General features: G+C 42.9%; 1 protein-coding gene across 2 annotated transcripts in view; it reads right to left on the bottom strand.

The window, feature by feature from the left end:
• The window catches only part of POLR3D (RNA polymerase III subunit D), a 200826-nt gene that overhangs the window by 116161 nt on the left and 65806 nt on the right, over positions 1 to 18859 (bottom strand). For both annotated transcript variants that reach the window (XM_078666377.1, XM_078666376.1), the window contains exon 2: positions 5014 to 5189. In XM_078666377.1, the coding sequence (XP_078522503.1) occupies positions 5014 to 5178 (165 nt within the window). In that variant the 5' untranslated portion in view covers positions 5179 to 5189. The remainder of the gene's footprint in view (positions 1 to 5013; positions 5190 to 18859) is intronic.

Below are 18859 nucleotides of genomic sequence, written 5' to 3'. Positions count from 1 at the left end.
TCAATTATACTGCGTAGGAAGGTTGCTGCATATACCGGTCTCAGGGGAATGTGTTTAAATATCACGTAAACTTGATGATTGGTTAGAATAATGATACGATACAGACAAATGTGCGCATATGATGTTCATTTTTTTCATTATTGTTATTATTGTCATTTGTAGTGTTCCCTGATGAAGGGCAGTGTGGTGCCCGAAATGCATTGGACATTTAAATAAATATTGCTTTGGACGAACCTCTGCATTTATCGCGTTTGAACTTGAGGTCCGGAGGGCACAGTTGGAACATTAGAAACCTAGAAAATGGCAGAAAGTACCCCGCATGTGGATTGAAATTGGAATGACATAAACGAACAATGAAGGACAATAAACACGGAAAAATAATGAATTAAAAAAAATGGAAAAATGGAGTATCGGTTTAAAGTAGCCTAAAGTGGCGAAATGTTGCTGTGCGACTGGTTTGGGGAAACAAGCGTTTCCCCATCCTTCTTCGTTGTCATAAAGGTGCCACCGGGGCAGGCATAACAATCAGGACGCACGCATTAACAGATTAGGAATGGACAAGTTATGGTGAACAGATGATTATATCAAATACAGGTGTGCATCCCACCTCTTTCATAGGTCTAGTTTAGACCTGAAGAAATCGGTTTTGGATTTTCTGATCTTTCTGACAAATAAGCGTTTCTGGAAGTTCTTAGAAATTTGAGGAGGTCTGTTGAGGGTGTGTCTCTCCAGCGTCGTTCAATTGCTCTGAGCGAGCGTCTGTCATCATTTAGCCTCCTATCATACCAAGGTTTTGTGGCTTTTGAGGATGTTCTTTTCAGTTGCAATGGGGCCATTTGTCTAGAAGGTTGTTAATGGAATGGAAGTAGTGGTTTGTCAGCCCTTGTACATCGGCCAGGTCTTCAGGGGGGGCGGAGAGGGTTTGAGCTAGCTAAGTCTGTAAGGTCAGATCCGACGTTTTTCAGGTTTCTCTTCCAGATCTTAGTTCTAAGGGGTTGTGAGGGGAGTCGTTTAATGGTTTCTAGGATTTGGAACGAGATGATGTGATGGTCAGACCAGTCGCAAGGGAGTATTGAGTCGAGCTGTGTGGAGTCTGCTTTGGAGATAACTAGGTCGAGAGTTGCCCCCTTGTCGTGCATAGGGCTGTTGCATATTTGATTGAGATCAGAGAGGAAGGCTTTGAGGCTGTTTACCCCAGGGTCGTTCTGGTTGTCCCACTGAAGGTTGAAATCCCCTAAGAAATTTTGCTTAATATGTTGGTTGTCATTAGATGCAAGAATGTCCATGAAGTGTTCTATGAAAGTGAGGTTATCTCCAGGAGGATGGTAGAAGGAGTGTAGAGAGCAAATTTGATTGTTGTTGTTGGCGATGTTTAAGCATAGGTATTCGCAGGATGATATAGTAGGGAGTTGGTCACTGTTAGGCTGATCCGGTGTATGCAGGCTATCCCACCGCCTGGTCTGTCAATTCTGTCTAGTCTGGTGATGTCATAGTTAGGGGGAAGCAGAATGTCCATGATGGGAGTAGAAGTTTCATTTAGGCAAGTTTCTGTCAGGATCATAATGTCAGGTTTGTTCAAGATAAGGTCAGCTATATCAGCTGCATGTCTGGATGCGGACCTACAGTTAAGGAGGATGCCGCTTAGACGTGGTTGGGTGATTACTGTGGTGGGTTCAACTGTGAAGGGGATTTTAGTGAGGTTATTTTCCACACTGCCTCTAGAATTGAGTCTGGAGGATCGGTGTGTGTTGATCGGAATAGAGTGAATTCGGGAGTTTGATTGAGGGTTAATTGGAAGTCCCAAATTGTGTGGAGGGTCCGGTAGCTCGTAAGATCGGATGAGGGCCACTAGATCTAAGTCAGATAGAGTGTTTAATCCCCTGATAGGGTGGGATATGTATGGCATTAAGGTGTGGGACTGTGCTCCAGCGTGGATATCCATGAACTTGGGCGCTTGCAGGAAGACGTTGTAAGCGACTATAGATCTTGGCATGTGGTAACGGACTGTATTCCTGTTTAGTGCCCGTGGACCTGGTTAGTTGTGAGATAATATTGTGAAGGGTTTGGATGCCAGATTTGACTTGTTGAAGGGCTGATAGTATCAGGTCAAGTCTGGTGTCCGGCGTGATCATTTCGATATTGGAAGTGTGGACGGCGAGAGAGGACAGTGAAGTAGTTTCTTTAGATACAGCAGTGTCAGGCACCATGGGGGTAAGAGTAGGGTTGATGGGCCCATGGGAGGAGCTGTAAGTAATGGAGTGGGGGAGAGTGAGATCTGGAGAGCAGGATGAGTGGTTTGGAGGGGGTGCGGGGTGCCCATGCAAGGAACCGCGGGGGTGAGAATGGGGCTGTTAAGCTGACGTGAGGCGCTGGGAGTAGCGGGGGGACAGACATCTTTAAACTATCTGGTCAATCGCCACTATGCACAGTTACATCTACCTCATGACCAGTGATTGCTGCAGTAGATTTCACAATAAAACTATGGATTTGACCACCAGCTGGATTCTCTTTCATGTACAATCCAAGCAAAATAAAGAGCATGTCCAAGATAGTGGAATGTAACCCCTGGTTAAGGTGTTAAAAGCCATGATCAGATTTAAAATAATAGGCCACTACACCGCTGCTCTCAGCTACCATTTAAAGACTGACAATAAATGCCACTTTGATAAAACTAACTTGAAGGAGATCATGCATTCATTGTAGGCTTGATTCGGTTCTGTAGCCCTAAATGCTTGTCTACAAAAGGTAGGTTTGATATTGGAGTTCTCTGATAGAAGGAGAAAGCATATTCAAGAGCAGAGGCTGATTTTTATACTGTTCTAGAAACTAATGTCCATGCTTAACAATGGGTTGATGATGGTTGACTGGGAGTTTGCGGTCACTTAAAAGAAAATATTTTAGTAAATAAGCAGGGCACAGATCAAACTGGAAACGGCATGGGGTACAGGACAAAAGCGTCACTCCCACCACCTCCACTCTACTTATATTTTAATTCTAACTCCTTTCCCACAGCCACAATAACGCCAATCCAAATCCTGTGTTGACATTATTTTCATTGTAGATTGGCCTATGTGAGTATTGATAACCTACGCACAAGAAAGGGCCCTCGTTATTTTGATGCTGGTGTCTTTCCACCAGGAAAATTCTTGTCTGGTGGGCATTACTTGCCATCAGAGTCTCTTGCTAAATCCAAACACTAGACTCCTACAGTTCACCCCTTTTTACAAATGTTCGAATAGTTGTGCGTTATTGTATTTTTGTTGCTTACCTTCACAAATTACTTGTGTTAGTGTTTGTATGTAACTAGATGAAGTGATGTAAGGTTAACATCCAGCTGGGAATAAGGTCTTGGAGTTAGAGTTGTAAATACAAGATGACAAAGAGGTATAGAAGAATGGGTTTTCACGTGTTAATGATTAATGGCAGACTCAAACGTTCGTAGGGAACATTGCTGGGAAGTTGTTCTTGGAAAACAGATGGGAGCTATAACCGTTAAAGCAAAATATAAACGTATGCCATCAAGAAATAATATTTACATGTTTGCTTTGACAGATTTCCGCCAATATTTCACCAGAAAAAAAGCTTATGTTCTGCAGTATTGATAAAGGCTGTATTTAGTTTGGGTTAAAATGTATATTTTTTTTGTTTAGAATTCTGGAGTCTGCACATATATTTGAGCGATGTCCTGACGAATGAAGAATTCCTTTCTGGAATTCACTGATGTTTATACTGGCATTTAACTGAAAAAATTAGTTAAGATTATTACCTGAATTAATTTGTGATTATGAAAGATTATTAAATGGTAGGTTGGCTTGAATCAAACAGATATATTTTTTCCCCGAAACTAACATGGATATTATCAAAGGGACCAGTATCAATTTGGACTACAAAGGTTATTGATCTTTGGGAACAACATTTTAATATGCAGGAGGACCAGGGTGGAAACTGAGCAGTCAAAATTAACTAACATATTTTGAAAGAGCAACAAAAATAGTAATGAAGTGAGTCTAGACAAGGGGCTTTATAATTTAAGACTCACAACTTGACTGAACAGTTGTGCTGAACGCTAACAGCCAATGGGTAAGTTGATGGGACCAGCGGTCGAGCGTCACAAATGGAAAGGGGCTGAGTGGGATATGTGTTGGGGCAGAAATAGCTATTGGCCACAGGAAGATGTAGATGGTCGAAAACCATAAGGAAGGGTGTCAAACAGGAAAGAGAATTGAACGCAGGCAGTGCACAAGGAGAGAGGGACAGAGGCCTAGCAAAACGGGAGGGAAAGGAGAAGAGTAAGGCAATAGCTGCGGATAATTAGTGTTAGACAGGAACAAAACAGGATATAGAAAAGTTGAGGGTGAAATGGTACAAAGTTCTTGCCAGAAAGCTCCAGCACTCTCTGCACTGTACTAGAGACACTCCAAGTATCACTTATGGACACAGTATTCAGAAGATTAAAACAACGCTGGGAAAAACGGATCTTTCGTTTTAGGAAATGGAGTGGGTGCTGTTCCAAGATGGTGAGATCACTCTATGCATGAAGAGTTATCAATGCACCACAATTTCACCCATTGGAAGGCTCACTGTGAACGAAGATTAATGGAGGTACTCCCTTGGCAAAGCTAGGATATGCAGTCCATCTAGCTACTTCCTGATCTATGGTCCATTTCTTGTAATACTACTCAAATACTTGCCCCGTATTTGCACTAAAGTGCTGCTACGCGAAAATGCAAAATTTGTTTTTTTGAATATGTAAATAAAGTGAAGTCATTACCATTTTTTTTATTATGGTGCATTTTCTTTAATTTTATGAAACAAAGACATCAGTAAAAGCACTTGAAAATTGACTGTAGTCGGAACAGATTATTGTCAGCCATCAATAAAGACTGAAACAAGCGCAAGCAGACGTCAAGGACCTTCAAAGTGGTTGGGAGAGGTGGGGGCAGATTCTATGCAAAACAATAATCAATTAAACATTGAGGATAAATGTCACACAAGCTGAACTTTAGCCTTTACCTTTTTGACTCCTCCGAGGGTGAGGTCCCGGGATCGAATGGATGGCAGTCGGCCAGGGGTGACAGGGGCTGAGGGTCTGCGTCCCATTAGTCCTCGTCCTCCTGGGATAGCTGGACGAGTGCCTCCAGGGGTACTGGCCTCGTTGGCTGAACTTCCATCTGCCATTGTTTCTCCTCCTACCAACAAGAAAACAAAATAATGCTGAGACACAGAAATGGGAGGGATGAGACCAGGCTGTCTGAATGCAAAGTATGAAAGCACTGCCTGCTTGAAGTCACTGTGATGTGTTCAGCCATCGACACGCTGTATAACATACAACTGTTCAGTCTATGGGCAAGTGAAGAACGATTGACCTTGAATATTCACCATGATCTGAGCAGGAGCTGTTCCAGCCACAGGTATATGTCAGCCCACACACTTTTTACCTCTCACTCCCAAAGTTCTTCTAAATTCTAGGGTTTAAAGGCAAATAGTAGCACATGTTTTTAAACAAACATATATAAGAAAAGCGTTGTGGTCAAAATTATTTAAGACAAAGCTGAAGAAAGTATAGTATGGAAAGGACAAGTACAACTATATCTCAGATGACTCCAGGTAAAAGTTCAGGTACTTAGCTCAGTGACATGAAAAGAGCATTTCGATCCTCATCACACAGCACCAAAATAATTTCCATGTAGGCCATACTCCCCACCTACAACTTTCCAATCAGATACACCAATAAAAAAAATGTCAAGTGTTGTATCCCTTACTCCGTTGACTACATGCATTGGCAAGATGCAACAAATACCAACAACATTCCAACCAAGCAATGTATTGTGCTACCCATCTGCTAAAGTGCCTTGATCATTCCTGAGAGGTATGAAGTGCTATATTAATCTAACTATAATACCACAGTCTGTAACAGGATTTAATTGTGCAGCTAAAACTCCATTAAATTATAATAACTACATGAAGTCCTGCCACTGTAAATAATCGTGTCTCTCACTTTCAATTATCCAGTAAGTGTCAGAAATTGAAATAACTACAGATAACATCAAAAGCATTTCAGAACGATGTACTGACACGAAGGACACAGTTCACACAGAAAAAAATGTGGACATTTGAACCCACAAGTTCACTACCTCGCATAAATTCAGATTTACCAATTTTAGGATGACAGATTTGCAAAATTAGTCTTGGACACCTGGGGCTGTCGCTGGTCACCTGGACTACACTCAGAAAACAGCTGTGAATCACTGTTTGTTCCTAGGGTCCAAAAGGCCATGCGAAAATGCTTTTGCATGTATGCAATAGCAATAGCAATAGCATGGGGAAAATATTTTTCCCCATGGAGAAACCCCTTTTCCTACACCATCAGTAGTTTTGGAGGTGTCCTCAGCTCATTCCAATCTTGAAAAGGATTAACTCCTACCCCTGTCAGAACTTGCAGGCACATGCATCAAAGCCTTTTGCGATCGTAAACGGTGCAATTCGCAAAAATCGGCCGTTTGCAATCGCAAAATTTGCTTTTCCGATGCATCAAGGGTCAAGGCCCTCGCAATTTGAGAATTCGCAATTAATTGCAAATTCTCTAATTGTGATTGCATTTAAGGAATCGCATTTAGCGATTCCTTAAATGCAATGCATGAAAGTTAAAAAATCTGCTATTTCGCAAATAGGGGGAGCAAATTACCATGAAGTTCAACTTCATGGTAATTTGCAAAAACTTTGAAAAATGCACTTTTGTGCATTTTTCAAAGTTTCATGTTGTGCACACACATGCCCTATGGGCATGTGTGTTCGCAACATATGTGCACAGATACATTTCAGGGGTGCAACAGGGTGTCCTTTGGACACCCCTGCACCCTTGAAATTGCATTCTCAATTTGTGATTCACTAATTGCGAATCGCAAATTGAGAATGTCTTCCCATTCATTCCTATGGGCCTCTAGGCCCATAGGAAGGAATGGGGAGGTATTCCTTAATTGCGACTCGCAATTTGCGACTCGCAATTAAGGAATATTTAGAAATCGCAATTTTTTAGCGATTTCTTCATGCATAGCCTTTTGCTATTCCTTATTAGCGAATCCTTATTTTTCGCTAATAAGGAATCGCACATGGCATGATGCATGTGGGCCTAAATCTCAGGCCCCTTCCAGGGATGGGGTAGGCCAGACACAAACTTGCGAATTGTGGCTGTTCTCAACCTTTTCAGTTTTTCCCTTTCTTGGAATACCCACTCCTTGCACCAGAGAAGGATTCACACATGCGCAATATTACACAATTATCTGGTAATATAATGCAGGGGTAAATAAACAGCATTAGGAGTACTAATTCAGGTTTGTGAAAAACAAACCTGGATTAGCACTCATAAAAACGAGCCGCTTGCACATGTTTAGTTTTGATCATTTATAACCAATGTAATGATGAGAGATATGGTCCCTCTGCCATGAATTGACTGCACGTGTTGCAGCATAAATTTGGAAAAGTTGTAACCTGTGAATCAAAAAAGTTGTAAGATTAAGGAAGACTGATTTACAACAGTCCAAAAGTGAAAATACAAACACATTTAAAACGTGCACCTTGTCAGAAAGGGAAAAAATGATACACAATGTGTTTTCACATATATAACTGGAAAAACGATTTCACCATTGAAGAAATGTGATCTGATAAAGCCAGCAAAGAATCAATCTTTACATCTAGGTTTTTAACCACAACTACAGTAGTAATGGGCCTTTCCAAAACCTCTGCAAATTGCAAACTGAAAGGTTACACTGAGGGTGAATTGTTCACAACGTGCATCTGGTTAGGCACTAATTCACGCAAATGTCCTTATCTCTGACCAATTAGACTCTAAGGGCAACTATGCATATAGATAATGAATACACCGAAACACGGAACCTCCCTGACTGAAAACTGGAATACAGCATCCTCTAACTTAATTGAATGGGATGCCTTGAAGGTGGTGGTGAGAGGGGCAATGATTGGACAGGTAGTAGGAGCTAGACAGGAAACGCACCGACGTCTGCTGGACATTGAGAGCAAATTGAATGATGTACTGGAGAGGGAGGTAGTGTCCGACCCGGAGGCACGGGAGAGATTACAATCTACCCACATAGACCATGCGGAGACGCTGGAGACGTTGCGGACAATAGACTACAGGGCGTACCTCCAACGGAAATACACTGAAGCGGACAGAGCGGGCACACTGCTTGCCAGCATAGTACGGGACAGACCTGACTCACCATGCATTTCCAGTATCCACACCCCGGTAGGACAGGTGGTACACACTCAAGGTGGAATAAATGCTGCCTTCCATGAACACTTAGAGACGCTTTACGCCCCCCACCTGTGGACGGATCCTTGATAACTGACTTCTTCAGGGATCTTCCCTTCACGGTCTTGCCGGAGGACGTTCAGAAAGACATTGACGGCCTTATTACCCAACAAGAAACCTGAGCTGCGATAAAGGGTCTAAACCGTAACAAGACTCCTGGAATGGACGGGCTCCCTGTTGAATTTTATCTTACGTATTCGGAGTCCCTAGTGCCTGCACTGGAGCATGTATACAAGGCGGCCTTTGAGACTGGCCACCTGCCAGATTCCACCATGCAGGCGCTTGTCATGTCCATACCTAAGCCGGGGCAAGACGGTCTGGAGATGTCTAACTACAGGCCCCTCTCTATGCTCGCCACGGAATACAAAATCCTAAGTGAGGCCCTTGCCAAACGTATACAACCGCACCTCAATGCGCTTATTCACAGCGATCAGTGCGGCTACCTCCCTAACCGCAGCACCTCTCTGAACACTAGACGGCTACATGCGGTAATGGCGGCCACCCCGAGAGCTTACTGTCATGCAGGTTGAATTGCGTTGGACCTTAGACAGGCATTCGATTCCCTTTCTTGGGATTTCATGTTTGCGACATTGCAACGATTTGGGTCCCCGAACATATACCTTAAATGGGTCCGCTTATTATATACATCCCCTACAGATAGGGCCCGTACGGGCAACCATATCTCCGACCAATATAAAATTTACAGGGGCACTCGGCAGGGGTGCCCCATATTTCCCCTGCTATTTGTATTGGCGCTAGAACCCCTGGCGCTGGCTCTTCGGAGATCGGCAGACCAACTTGGCATCCGCATAGACTGGGTAAATCACTTAATGTCTATTTACGCGGATGATATACTCCTATATATAAAGGACCTGACAGCAGATAATGCTCCCCTCCCAGATATACTCACCACCTTTGAACGCCTTTCTGGACTGGCCATAAACCCGGAGAAATCGGTTGGCTATTTCTTCAGAGACATGCCGCATATAACCCGCCTACAATTCGGCGCTTATGACCTATCAGTGGCCCCCATTACCTTTAAATCCCTACAACACGTGATCACAATGTTGCAGGAAATTTTATCCATACATAGGTCTCCGGCAAAATTGGTTGTGGGTGATTTTAACTTTCACCACTTAGGAATAAAACAGTCTGAAAGGAATCAGCTAACTGGCGCGGAAAGAATCTTCAATAACTTCTTACTGGAATATGAATTAACCTCAGCAGAGCACTTACAAAAGCCTGACCTAAACAACCAAATGAGAGCCACATTTAAGAACAGCTCCACAATTGACTATATTTTCTATGCGACCAGTTAGCCTTCAAAATTGCAGATTTTAAAATACAAAACGGATGAAACAAGCGATCATGCATTACTCCAGGTAGAACTTAATGCCACAACAGAAGAACAGGAAAGAATTACAACGATTTTCCAATCTAATGGAGCCGAAGAACACGCCGTGGTGAGGCGAATAAAATGGAACTCGCATCAGGTGACTGCGCTGAAATATTGGAAAGAAAAAGAAGAGCAAACAGGCAACAACCTAGGCGCAGGACCCCACAGGGAAAATTGGACAAAGTGGACAAACGATCTGAAAATATGTTTGAAGTCAGGTGAGCCTAACCCCAAAAAGAAGAAGATATCAAAATCTACGGACAACAATAATCAATTGGTGGATATAACTCGTAATCTAAACAGGGCAAGAAGAGCATATAAGATCGCGGGATCAAAAAATACATGGGACAAATACAACAAACTGCACAAAGAACTGAAACAATTTCTCTGGATAATTAAACAAAATAGGCTCGAAAAAGTGTGGATTAAAATACATGAATTAACAAAACCTCATAAACAATGGCAACTCTGGCAATATATAGCAAAGCTGGATAATAATAAGTTAATCAGGAGTAATGCTGTTCACGCTGACGCATGGGTGAGGCATGTAGACGCAATATACATGGACAAGGAAAAATGCACTAAAAGTGGAAGCACCACAATGCACATAGAGAGCACTCAAAACAACGCAGAATCCTTAAACCCCACAAACATAGCCATGCTCAAAGATCAGGATGGAAGGGGTGTGGAAAAAGTGATAAAAAAGATAAGGAAAGACGGGGCACCAGGACCCAACGGTCTCCCGGCTGCAATGTTCAAGGAGGACCCAAATTACTGGGGGAGAGTCCTATCTGGACTATTCATCGAATGCCGATTGTACGGTAAGATGCCAGACTCGTGGCGAGGGTCAATTCTACAACTCATATTTAAGAAGGGTGATAACACAGACCCAAAAAACTATAGACTAATAGCCCTTTTAGACATTGAAGGGAAGGCTTACGCAAGTACCCTACTGACAGAATTAACTAGATGGGTCGTAGAAAATGATATTCTCCTTTCTACCAAACTGGGTTCCGCAAAGGCTGTTCGACTATAGACAACATCACGACAATATCCTATTTGGGCCAGCAAGCTAATTGCAGGGAAACAAAACCAGTCTATGCTTGCTTCATAGATTATTCAGCAGCGTTTGATGGAGTATCACACGACAAGCTTTGGATTAAATTGCGCAACTGGCAAATTCCTTCTGACCTTCTTAATGCTATTATATCTCTATATAGTAATACCTGGATCAGAGTTAAATTGGTTAATAACATCACAACAAAAAAGTGCTTTACAAATCGGGGCTTAAAACAGGGATGCGTACTTGCCCCTACCCTTTTTAACTTATACACCGCAGACCTGGGTAAGACGATACAAAACGCAAACCTAGCAGTCCCAAAAATTGGGGGCAGTAAAATTCAAATCCTACAATATGCGGATGACCTGGTGGTGATGGACCATACGAAAATAGGCTTACAAAAGGCCCTTAATGCTCTAAACGATTACAACCTAAACAATGAACTAAAAATAAACGCGGGAAAGACCAAAGTTGTGATCTTTGGGAATTGCAACAAATAAAAACAGTCCTAAAATGGCAATTGGGAAAGGAGGCAATAATGGTCTCAAAGTTCTACAACTATCTTGGGTGTTGGTTGAGCGACACAGGAAAAGCTAACATGCACTTACACAAAATGAAGTCCAAGGTGGAATCAACAATTTATGCTTTGTGCAAATTACAAGAGAAAATGCAGAGTCCCACCACCATTCCAATTAGAAAGGTATTACAAGCAAGAATAAGGGCTGTGGCAGGATACGCCCATCAGGCCTTCCCAGGTAAAATGAGTACAATGATGGATAAAGCACACTGCCTCGCATATAAACGTGTTTTTAAACTACCAAAATACACACGTAACAGCGGGATTCGCTTAGAATTTGGCCTGGTGCACCAGAGCAAAAAATGCCTAGGAGCGCATGCTAAATACTTCTTTTCTGTACTTAGAGCACCGGATGGGAGCTTGAAGAGCAGGCTAAAACCCATTTACGTTGGCTCCCCTAATCCATGGCAGGCTTACCTGCAGGAAGCAGTAGAAGTTTTGGGCCTGGCAATACATAATTGGAGCCAGGAAGGCATAACTTATCCAATTGTCAAAAAGGCAATAAACAAACATTGCTATCAACTGTCAAGAGAAAACGATCTAACAAATTTGGAAAAAGGAAGATGTCAATCGGGGATGATAGCAACCTACAAGGAACACAAACTTCTGCCCTATATTAATCAAGCACTCGGGAGAAAGGCCCTAAACAACATCCAGTGGGCTAGACTGGTATCACTCCCAATAAAAGAGCTAAATCCGGGTTGGAAAACCTTGGAGAATAAAACTCAATGTAGAATATGCGATTTTAAAACAGAATCACTGCCACATCTGATGTGTTGTTGCACAGGTCTCTTACAATCCAGGGTCTCTGGTTCTGTGGTCCACTGTAGGGGCGATTGGTATAGTAATCTTTCACAAGATAGGGATACGCTCGTTCCTGACTGAAACTCTTAATATCTTTTCGTACCTTTATAGTTTTTTTGTTAACAAGTTCGAGGTTACACAGAACCAGAGACCCTGGGGTAGATACAATCAAAGAAAAAAATGTGTAGGCTTCACTGACAGCTCAGCTGACTCATCAGAGCAGTCAGATGAAGGTGAAAGTCCGGGCCCCTCCAACAGGAATTTTTTAGGCAGAGGCCGGGGCCAATCAGAGGCCCAAGGCCCAGGAAAGGGCAAACAACCAGGGAGATGGCCCAACCCCTCGAACCCTCCAGGCGAACTGTTTACCCGCCGCCAACACTACCATTGGTGATTTCACCCGAGGAGACAAACACAACGAATGTGGCAGAATTAGAGTCAGATCTTCTGCCCATCTTTAACCTCACCAGACATAGCCTATCAGATAATGAAATGTCTCTCCTCAGTAAAGGGTTATCATTCGTCCCCACTATACGCCCCAATTTCCTAGATGCCCAAACGGAACTATTAAGATTTTTCAGGAAAATAAGGCTACACAGCTTTTTCTTGTTAAACCCCAGTCCACCAAAGCATTACAATACCCCTTTCAAGCTACCATCCAAGTTCTCCCCTACTGCTGGGATGATACCACCTGAAATCCCGACATTTGAAAAACTAGTCCTAAATGACCTTACAGCATTAGAAAACAAGAGGAGTTTCGTCCCCTACAACATCACGATAGAGGAGAAAAAGGCCATTTCCTCCCTCAAGAACAACCAATCCCTGGTTATAAAGCCAGCTGATAAAGGGGGCGGGATAGTCATTCAAGAACCTGTCCATTACAAAAATGAGATACTACGACAACTAGGTAATATTGAACATTATTGCAAATTACCATGCAACCCTATCACCGAAATCCAGAAACTAATAGTACAAGTAACTACAGAAGCATTGGACTCGGGTTTCTATCAAAAAAGGAATTTGATTTTCTTAATACAGTCACCACGCATACCGGTAATTTACTGCCTACCCAAAATACATAAAAACTCGGAATCTCCCCCGGGTCGCCCCATTGTCTCTGGATGTGGCTCGGTACTTAAACCCCTTGGGCATTACATCGATTTCTTTATAAAACCATTTGTAGCTTCAACCACATGCTACATAAAAGACACAATGGACATGATCAACATCATAGAGGACCTCCCGTTTGATCCCACATCCAGCACCATGTGTACGCTGGATGTGGAATCACTCTATACTAACATTCCTCAGTATGAATCATTACGTGTCATCGAAAAAGTTCTTGAGACACGCCCCCGACCACATAATGTTCCATCAATATTTATTCTCCAATTGTTAGAGATCTGCCTGACAAAAAACTTTTTTCTGTTTGAAGGCCAGTTCTACGGCCAGGTAAAGGGGACCTCAATGGGAGAGATTTTTGCTCCAAATCTGGCCATTCTGTACATGGAACATCTGGAGACATCCTACATCTTGGATGTTTCAAATCCTTTCCACAGTGGCATAGACATGTGGAAACGATATATTGACGACATCTTTCTACTGTGGTCAGGACCCCTAGATAGCCTTACACAGTTCCACCACTGGCTTAATAACAACAGTGCAGGATTGAAATACACACTAACCACCAGCAAAGACTCACTACCATTCCTAGACCTAGAAATAAAACACATTGAGGGTCGCCTTTTAACCAATCTACACCGTAAACCAACAGAGAGAAACACCCTGCTTAACTATGCCAGCCATCACCCTCGCGCCTTACGTGACTCTCTCCCGTTTTCACAGTTTCTACGCATTAGGAGAAACTGTTATTTCAAGGAGGATTACTTCACAGAGGCAAAAGTTCTGAGCAAAAAACTCAGGAATAGAGGATACCCACGCAAACTGGTACGTAGGTCTCTGAAACGAGCATGGTATTGCCCCAGGGAAACCCTCCTTGAACCCAAATCCAAACAACCCCAAGACAGGCTTATATGTGTAACCACATTCACTCCAGCATCTAATGCCATAAAAAAAAGTGTGTTAAAACACTGGCCGGTTTTAAACGCTGGCCCGCTCAATCTTGAGCTTCCAATGTTTGCTTTTAAGAGGGCCAAGAACATAAAAGACCACTTAGTTCGTGCTTCCCTACCACAACAATCAGTAAAGACCACACTCAATGATGCATGGGGTTTTCCAATTCTTTCAGGGCATGCCAAATGTGGCAGCTGCGTCTGCTGCGGCTCAATCATAGAAGGGAAATGCTTTGAATATGGCAACATTAAATTTCAAAGAAAATATTTTTCCAACTGCAATTCGCCCAATGTGGTATATGCAATTCTATGTCCCTGTAATCTCATCTATATAGGTCAAACTAGTCAGAAGATCAAACTAAAGATTGGACAACATCGGAGTCGGATACGCTGCAAGACAGCCAACGCCCCACTTGTGGATCACTATACTGAAAAAGGACACAATGAGAGAGATCTTACGTGGACTGTCATAACCATGATAAAAACCCCCCTAGGGGCGCTGATGTCTCAACGTTACTAAACAAGGAGGAACTTCACTGGATTCTGAGAACTAATAGCATCAGGAATGGACTCAATCGCATTGAGGACTGGACCTCTTTGTTATAAACAGACATTCAGTGATACTCCTTCAAGTACAGAAACCAGATCCAAATTGAACATGTGACTCTATGTGTTGTATATAATCTTGCTAAAAATTTGCTTAATCTATGTCACTTGCGCCGGTTTTAACACACCACTACTTTCACTGTTTTTTTGTCACATGCGCCGATAGCACCACAGTTATTATCACTGTTTCCCAGTTCCCTTTGGTGTTCTAAGATGGCCGCCACCGCAGACAGCCAATTTGCCGTTCCAAGATGGCCACGGCCCCTGGACCTCGAGGCTGCCAGTCCCTTGCCTCTTTCCATTACCGACTAATTTTGGCTCCAAAAACATAAAATAACTTGGAGACTCCACTTCACGTCACCCGCTATTCAGCGCTAGCAGGAGCCCCCGTGCCCTGACCTTCCGCCGTTATTCAAGTAAGTAACACTGGCAGACCATGTTCGTAAGCACCCCCCTTTTAGTTTAAAGCACGAGATCTAACATGAGTATTGAATGCTTTTTATTTTAGGAGGTGCGACTTGGCACCGAGCGGAAATATTACTCAACCTAAAGCCCCCAGTGCGATCCGGCACTAACAAAATATCGATATCAAGGATCAAACCTTTCGAGGAAGGCCCACGGCCTATTAATGGTAAATGACTTCTCACTGCGCCACCCTAAGCACCGTCCAAAATAATCATTTCTGTATGCCGGTTTTAATATAGACTTTCTGTCACCGCAGATAAAGTGGCTGCCAGCGCTCGTTACGGATCGTAATAAGCGTTCCATTACCGGTGTTCCTTCAAACGTAAGGATTTATTTATTTTGTGCTATCTATACCGGACCGAATAGTTCATAGACAACATCAGGAACGTAACACTAATGCTTGCTTCGAGGAATTGTAGCCACATCTTAAAATCCACGGCACTATCAGTTGTTTTTAAAATTCACCGAACGTGCATCGCATCGCCCTTCACCGCCCCCTGTGATTCACCACCCATGAATGATAAGTCCACATCTCACTGGTCCCCCCCTCAGTTTCATACCTCGCCGCATTCACCCTAATTACGGCTTCAACCTCCACTGCCGTTTTTTCACCATAAACCACTGCGCCACACTAGTACTGTGCAATTAAATCCCAGTCCCGAAGCGGATGCCCTTCACCCTCACTAAAGTCACCACTCAGATGCCTAGCAGTTTAGCTTTACTTATCTCTAATTTTTTGTATCTTTCCCTCCTTTTTATTCCCTTGTTAAATGTTGATACAGTAATGCGATATAGGCTATACATGTGATTAAGCTTAAGACAACAATGATTTATTCCTTGTCCTGAAGATGATGCTTTATACTGTTGTGAATAGCATTGAAACGTCGTTGACACTAAACACACCATATGCAATATGATTTTATAATATTGTAATGATCAATGGTGTGAAAATGGTCATCAAAGTCTGTCATAGTGATTACAAACACACAGACACATCTTATACCCTGCCTTTGGCCATTCTGTTTGTCGTTGGTTTGTCTTGTGTTCTGTGGGTCACGGCTGTGCCCACTTGTTATTTACTGTTTTGAATCATAATTAATTGAACCTATATGAAAATAAATTCTTGTCCGGCTGGACAAAAGACATACGATACATTTAAGCGTATGATTATTGTGCTTCTCTATTTTCTTCCAAAATAGGGACCATCATGCTATAATGCGGTCACTAATAAAGTGTGTTAAATAAAAAAAGCATATGGCATCACAAGCCTACTCTCGTGTGTGGGTAGTTTTAGTATTTCACTATACCGGAGTGAATGGCGATGTCCATTTAACCCCCTGTCTGCATAGCGGCACAATGTAGTGGTTTTCAGTGGTCGTCTATTGTCCACAGTGGACAAAAAAGCCTGCACTTCCATGTGCTCAGGATCCCCTTACAAAGCCAGTTTTAGCTGCTGAGCGGGGGAAGAGGTTTATATACACTTCTCTTTGTTTACCCAAGATTTCATCTGCCTCAGTAAAGCTCTGTAAACTCCCACTTCACTTCCTGTGTTGTTGGCATTCACCTAGCTACAGCGGGTTTATTTTTCAATGTGGGGGCAAATCATTGACACTCTGTGCACTGCTACAGGCATAGAAAGCAAAATATGCACCTCCCCTCTTTTTGATGTATGCCTCTTCATGTTGTCCGTAAAGATCTGAACCGGCAGATTGAAGTGGCACATTAGTTCTACAGAGATAAAAAGCCTTCAAATCTCAGTGGTGTGTGGATGACCCACCAGGCAAGGATAAGGTGTTAGTCATGATCGTGGCAAATGCCATATGAGAACAGAAGAGCTTTCTGCAAGTTCGATCGTTCGTCAAGCACTACTTCGGGTAATGAAGCACATCCAAGGAAATTTCAATCCGGACTGAGCCTACTGAAAACAGGCAACACTGAAGAGCACAATTGCAACCACACTTACAGAAAATACACAATAAAGGGAGACAAGAGTCTTGGCAGCTACAAAACTGTCAGAGCAAGAAGACGAATCCCTGTCCCAAACATCAGAATCATAAACTGAATGTCTTAGACTTGATGAGCAGGGGTAAATGCCATGGGCACTATTGTACCATATACCACCTGGCCCAACATGGCCATTCATCCTCCCTTGCTCCTAAAAAATAATAAAAACATGTGGTTGTTGCATGTGTTCAGAGCGTTGGTGAGAACAATAGCACTGGCCCCTCAAAAAGCCCCAGAATGTTTGGTACTGCGGGTGGAACTGGTATGCTGAAGATGTGACGCCCATTGAGTGCACTGTGCCGTAGCCCTGCTAAAATTGTTCAAGAGCATAGTTGGCTTTTTTCCCAAATTGATTCGAGCAGTCATAAGGCATATCCATAAGGTTTGCCCCATGTTCCTGTCAAATCAAGTGGAACTTATTTAGACGTATCGATGGTCACAGGATCCGCCTTTTTCATTCCATAGTGCAGAATCTGTCTGCACACATGCAGGTCATCCTTGGAAAGTTGGGTGACAGGGTCCTTTATATAATCTATAAGGCTATCAGTAGCCAAATGGGACAGCTCCTGCAGTGCATGGGAGTAGGGCACCAACGAATAAGAGGAACTGGAGAAGCATGGGCAAATACCAAATAAGGGAAAGCAGTCTTCCCCATAGAATTAATGCACTTGGGTCTGCACTCGTAAAAGAAGAAATTTGTACATAGTTAGTCATTTATAAAGCACAAATTGTGTACCCTGGCAATAAAAAAAGCCATAAACTGCTCCTGATTAAGAAGTGTAGAGGAAAAAGAGTTTAAGAGGAAGGGTACAAAAAGGAGTTGAAGAGGAAACCTGCACTACCAGGCTCTCTGAAGAAGAGTGAATGGAAGGAAATTTTGGGTCACCCGGCACTAATGTATTTCACTTAGCCACCTGGAGATTACCTACAGGAGCAGAGGAGAATTTGCCCCATTCCACAAGAAATTGGTATAAGAAAGGCAACAGTGACTCAGAAGTGGAGGAAGAAGGCGGAATTTCCTCAACAAAACAAAGTTCCAGATGCTTAACAGAGCACAGCCATAAAACAAAAGCAACTATCTTAGACAGAAAACCTAAGGTATAGTCCAAATCTACCTCAGAGTTGCTGTCCATACCACTAGAATTCTGCAAAGAAAAATAAAGGCCAACTGTGATTATCATCAGTGTGTGAAATAACTTATCCTAATCGAATCCGTATACAAGCCTAAGAGCTCCTCTAGCTAGTACACTGGAGGTATGAGCGAGCGACTCACATAAATCATCTTAAAAGCCTTGACATTTTACTTTAGCTTGTGCTCCAATGGATTTTGGTTTATGAATAAGAGTAGCCAGAACCAGTGTTTGCGCGGAGTGCGGTGCCATTAGCAGCACTGGAGAAATCGGCAAGTCCTTCTATGAAATTTCGTGGTGCTTTTACAGCTGAAATGGCTTTGGCAATCTGGGCCGACCAGCACTAGGAGTGTAGCTGCTTGAGGACATTGGGTTAAGGGACCAAAGGGTCCACAGAATGGGAAGGATGGAGCAGAAGA

The sequence above is a fragment of the Lissotriton helveticus genome, chromosome 11 (assembly GCF_964261635.1).
Source record: "Lissotriton helveticus chromosome 11, aLisHel1.1, whole genome shotgun sequence".
NCBI classification, from domain to species: domain Eukaryota; kingdom Metazoa; phylum Chordata; class Amphibia; order Caudata; family Salamandridae; genus Lissotriton; species Lissotriton helveticus.
The sequence above is the reverse complement of the archived record's forward strand: the minus strand, read 5'-3'. Positions and strand labels throughout refer to the sequence as shown.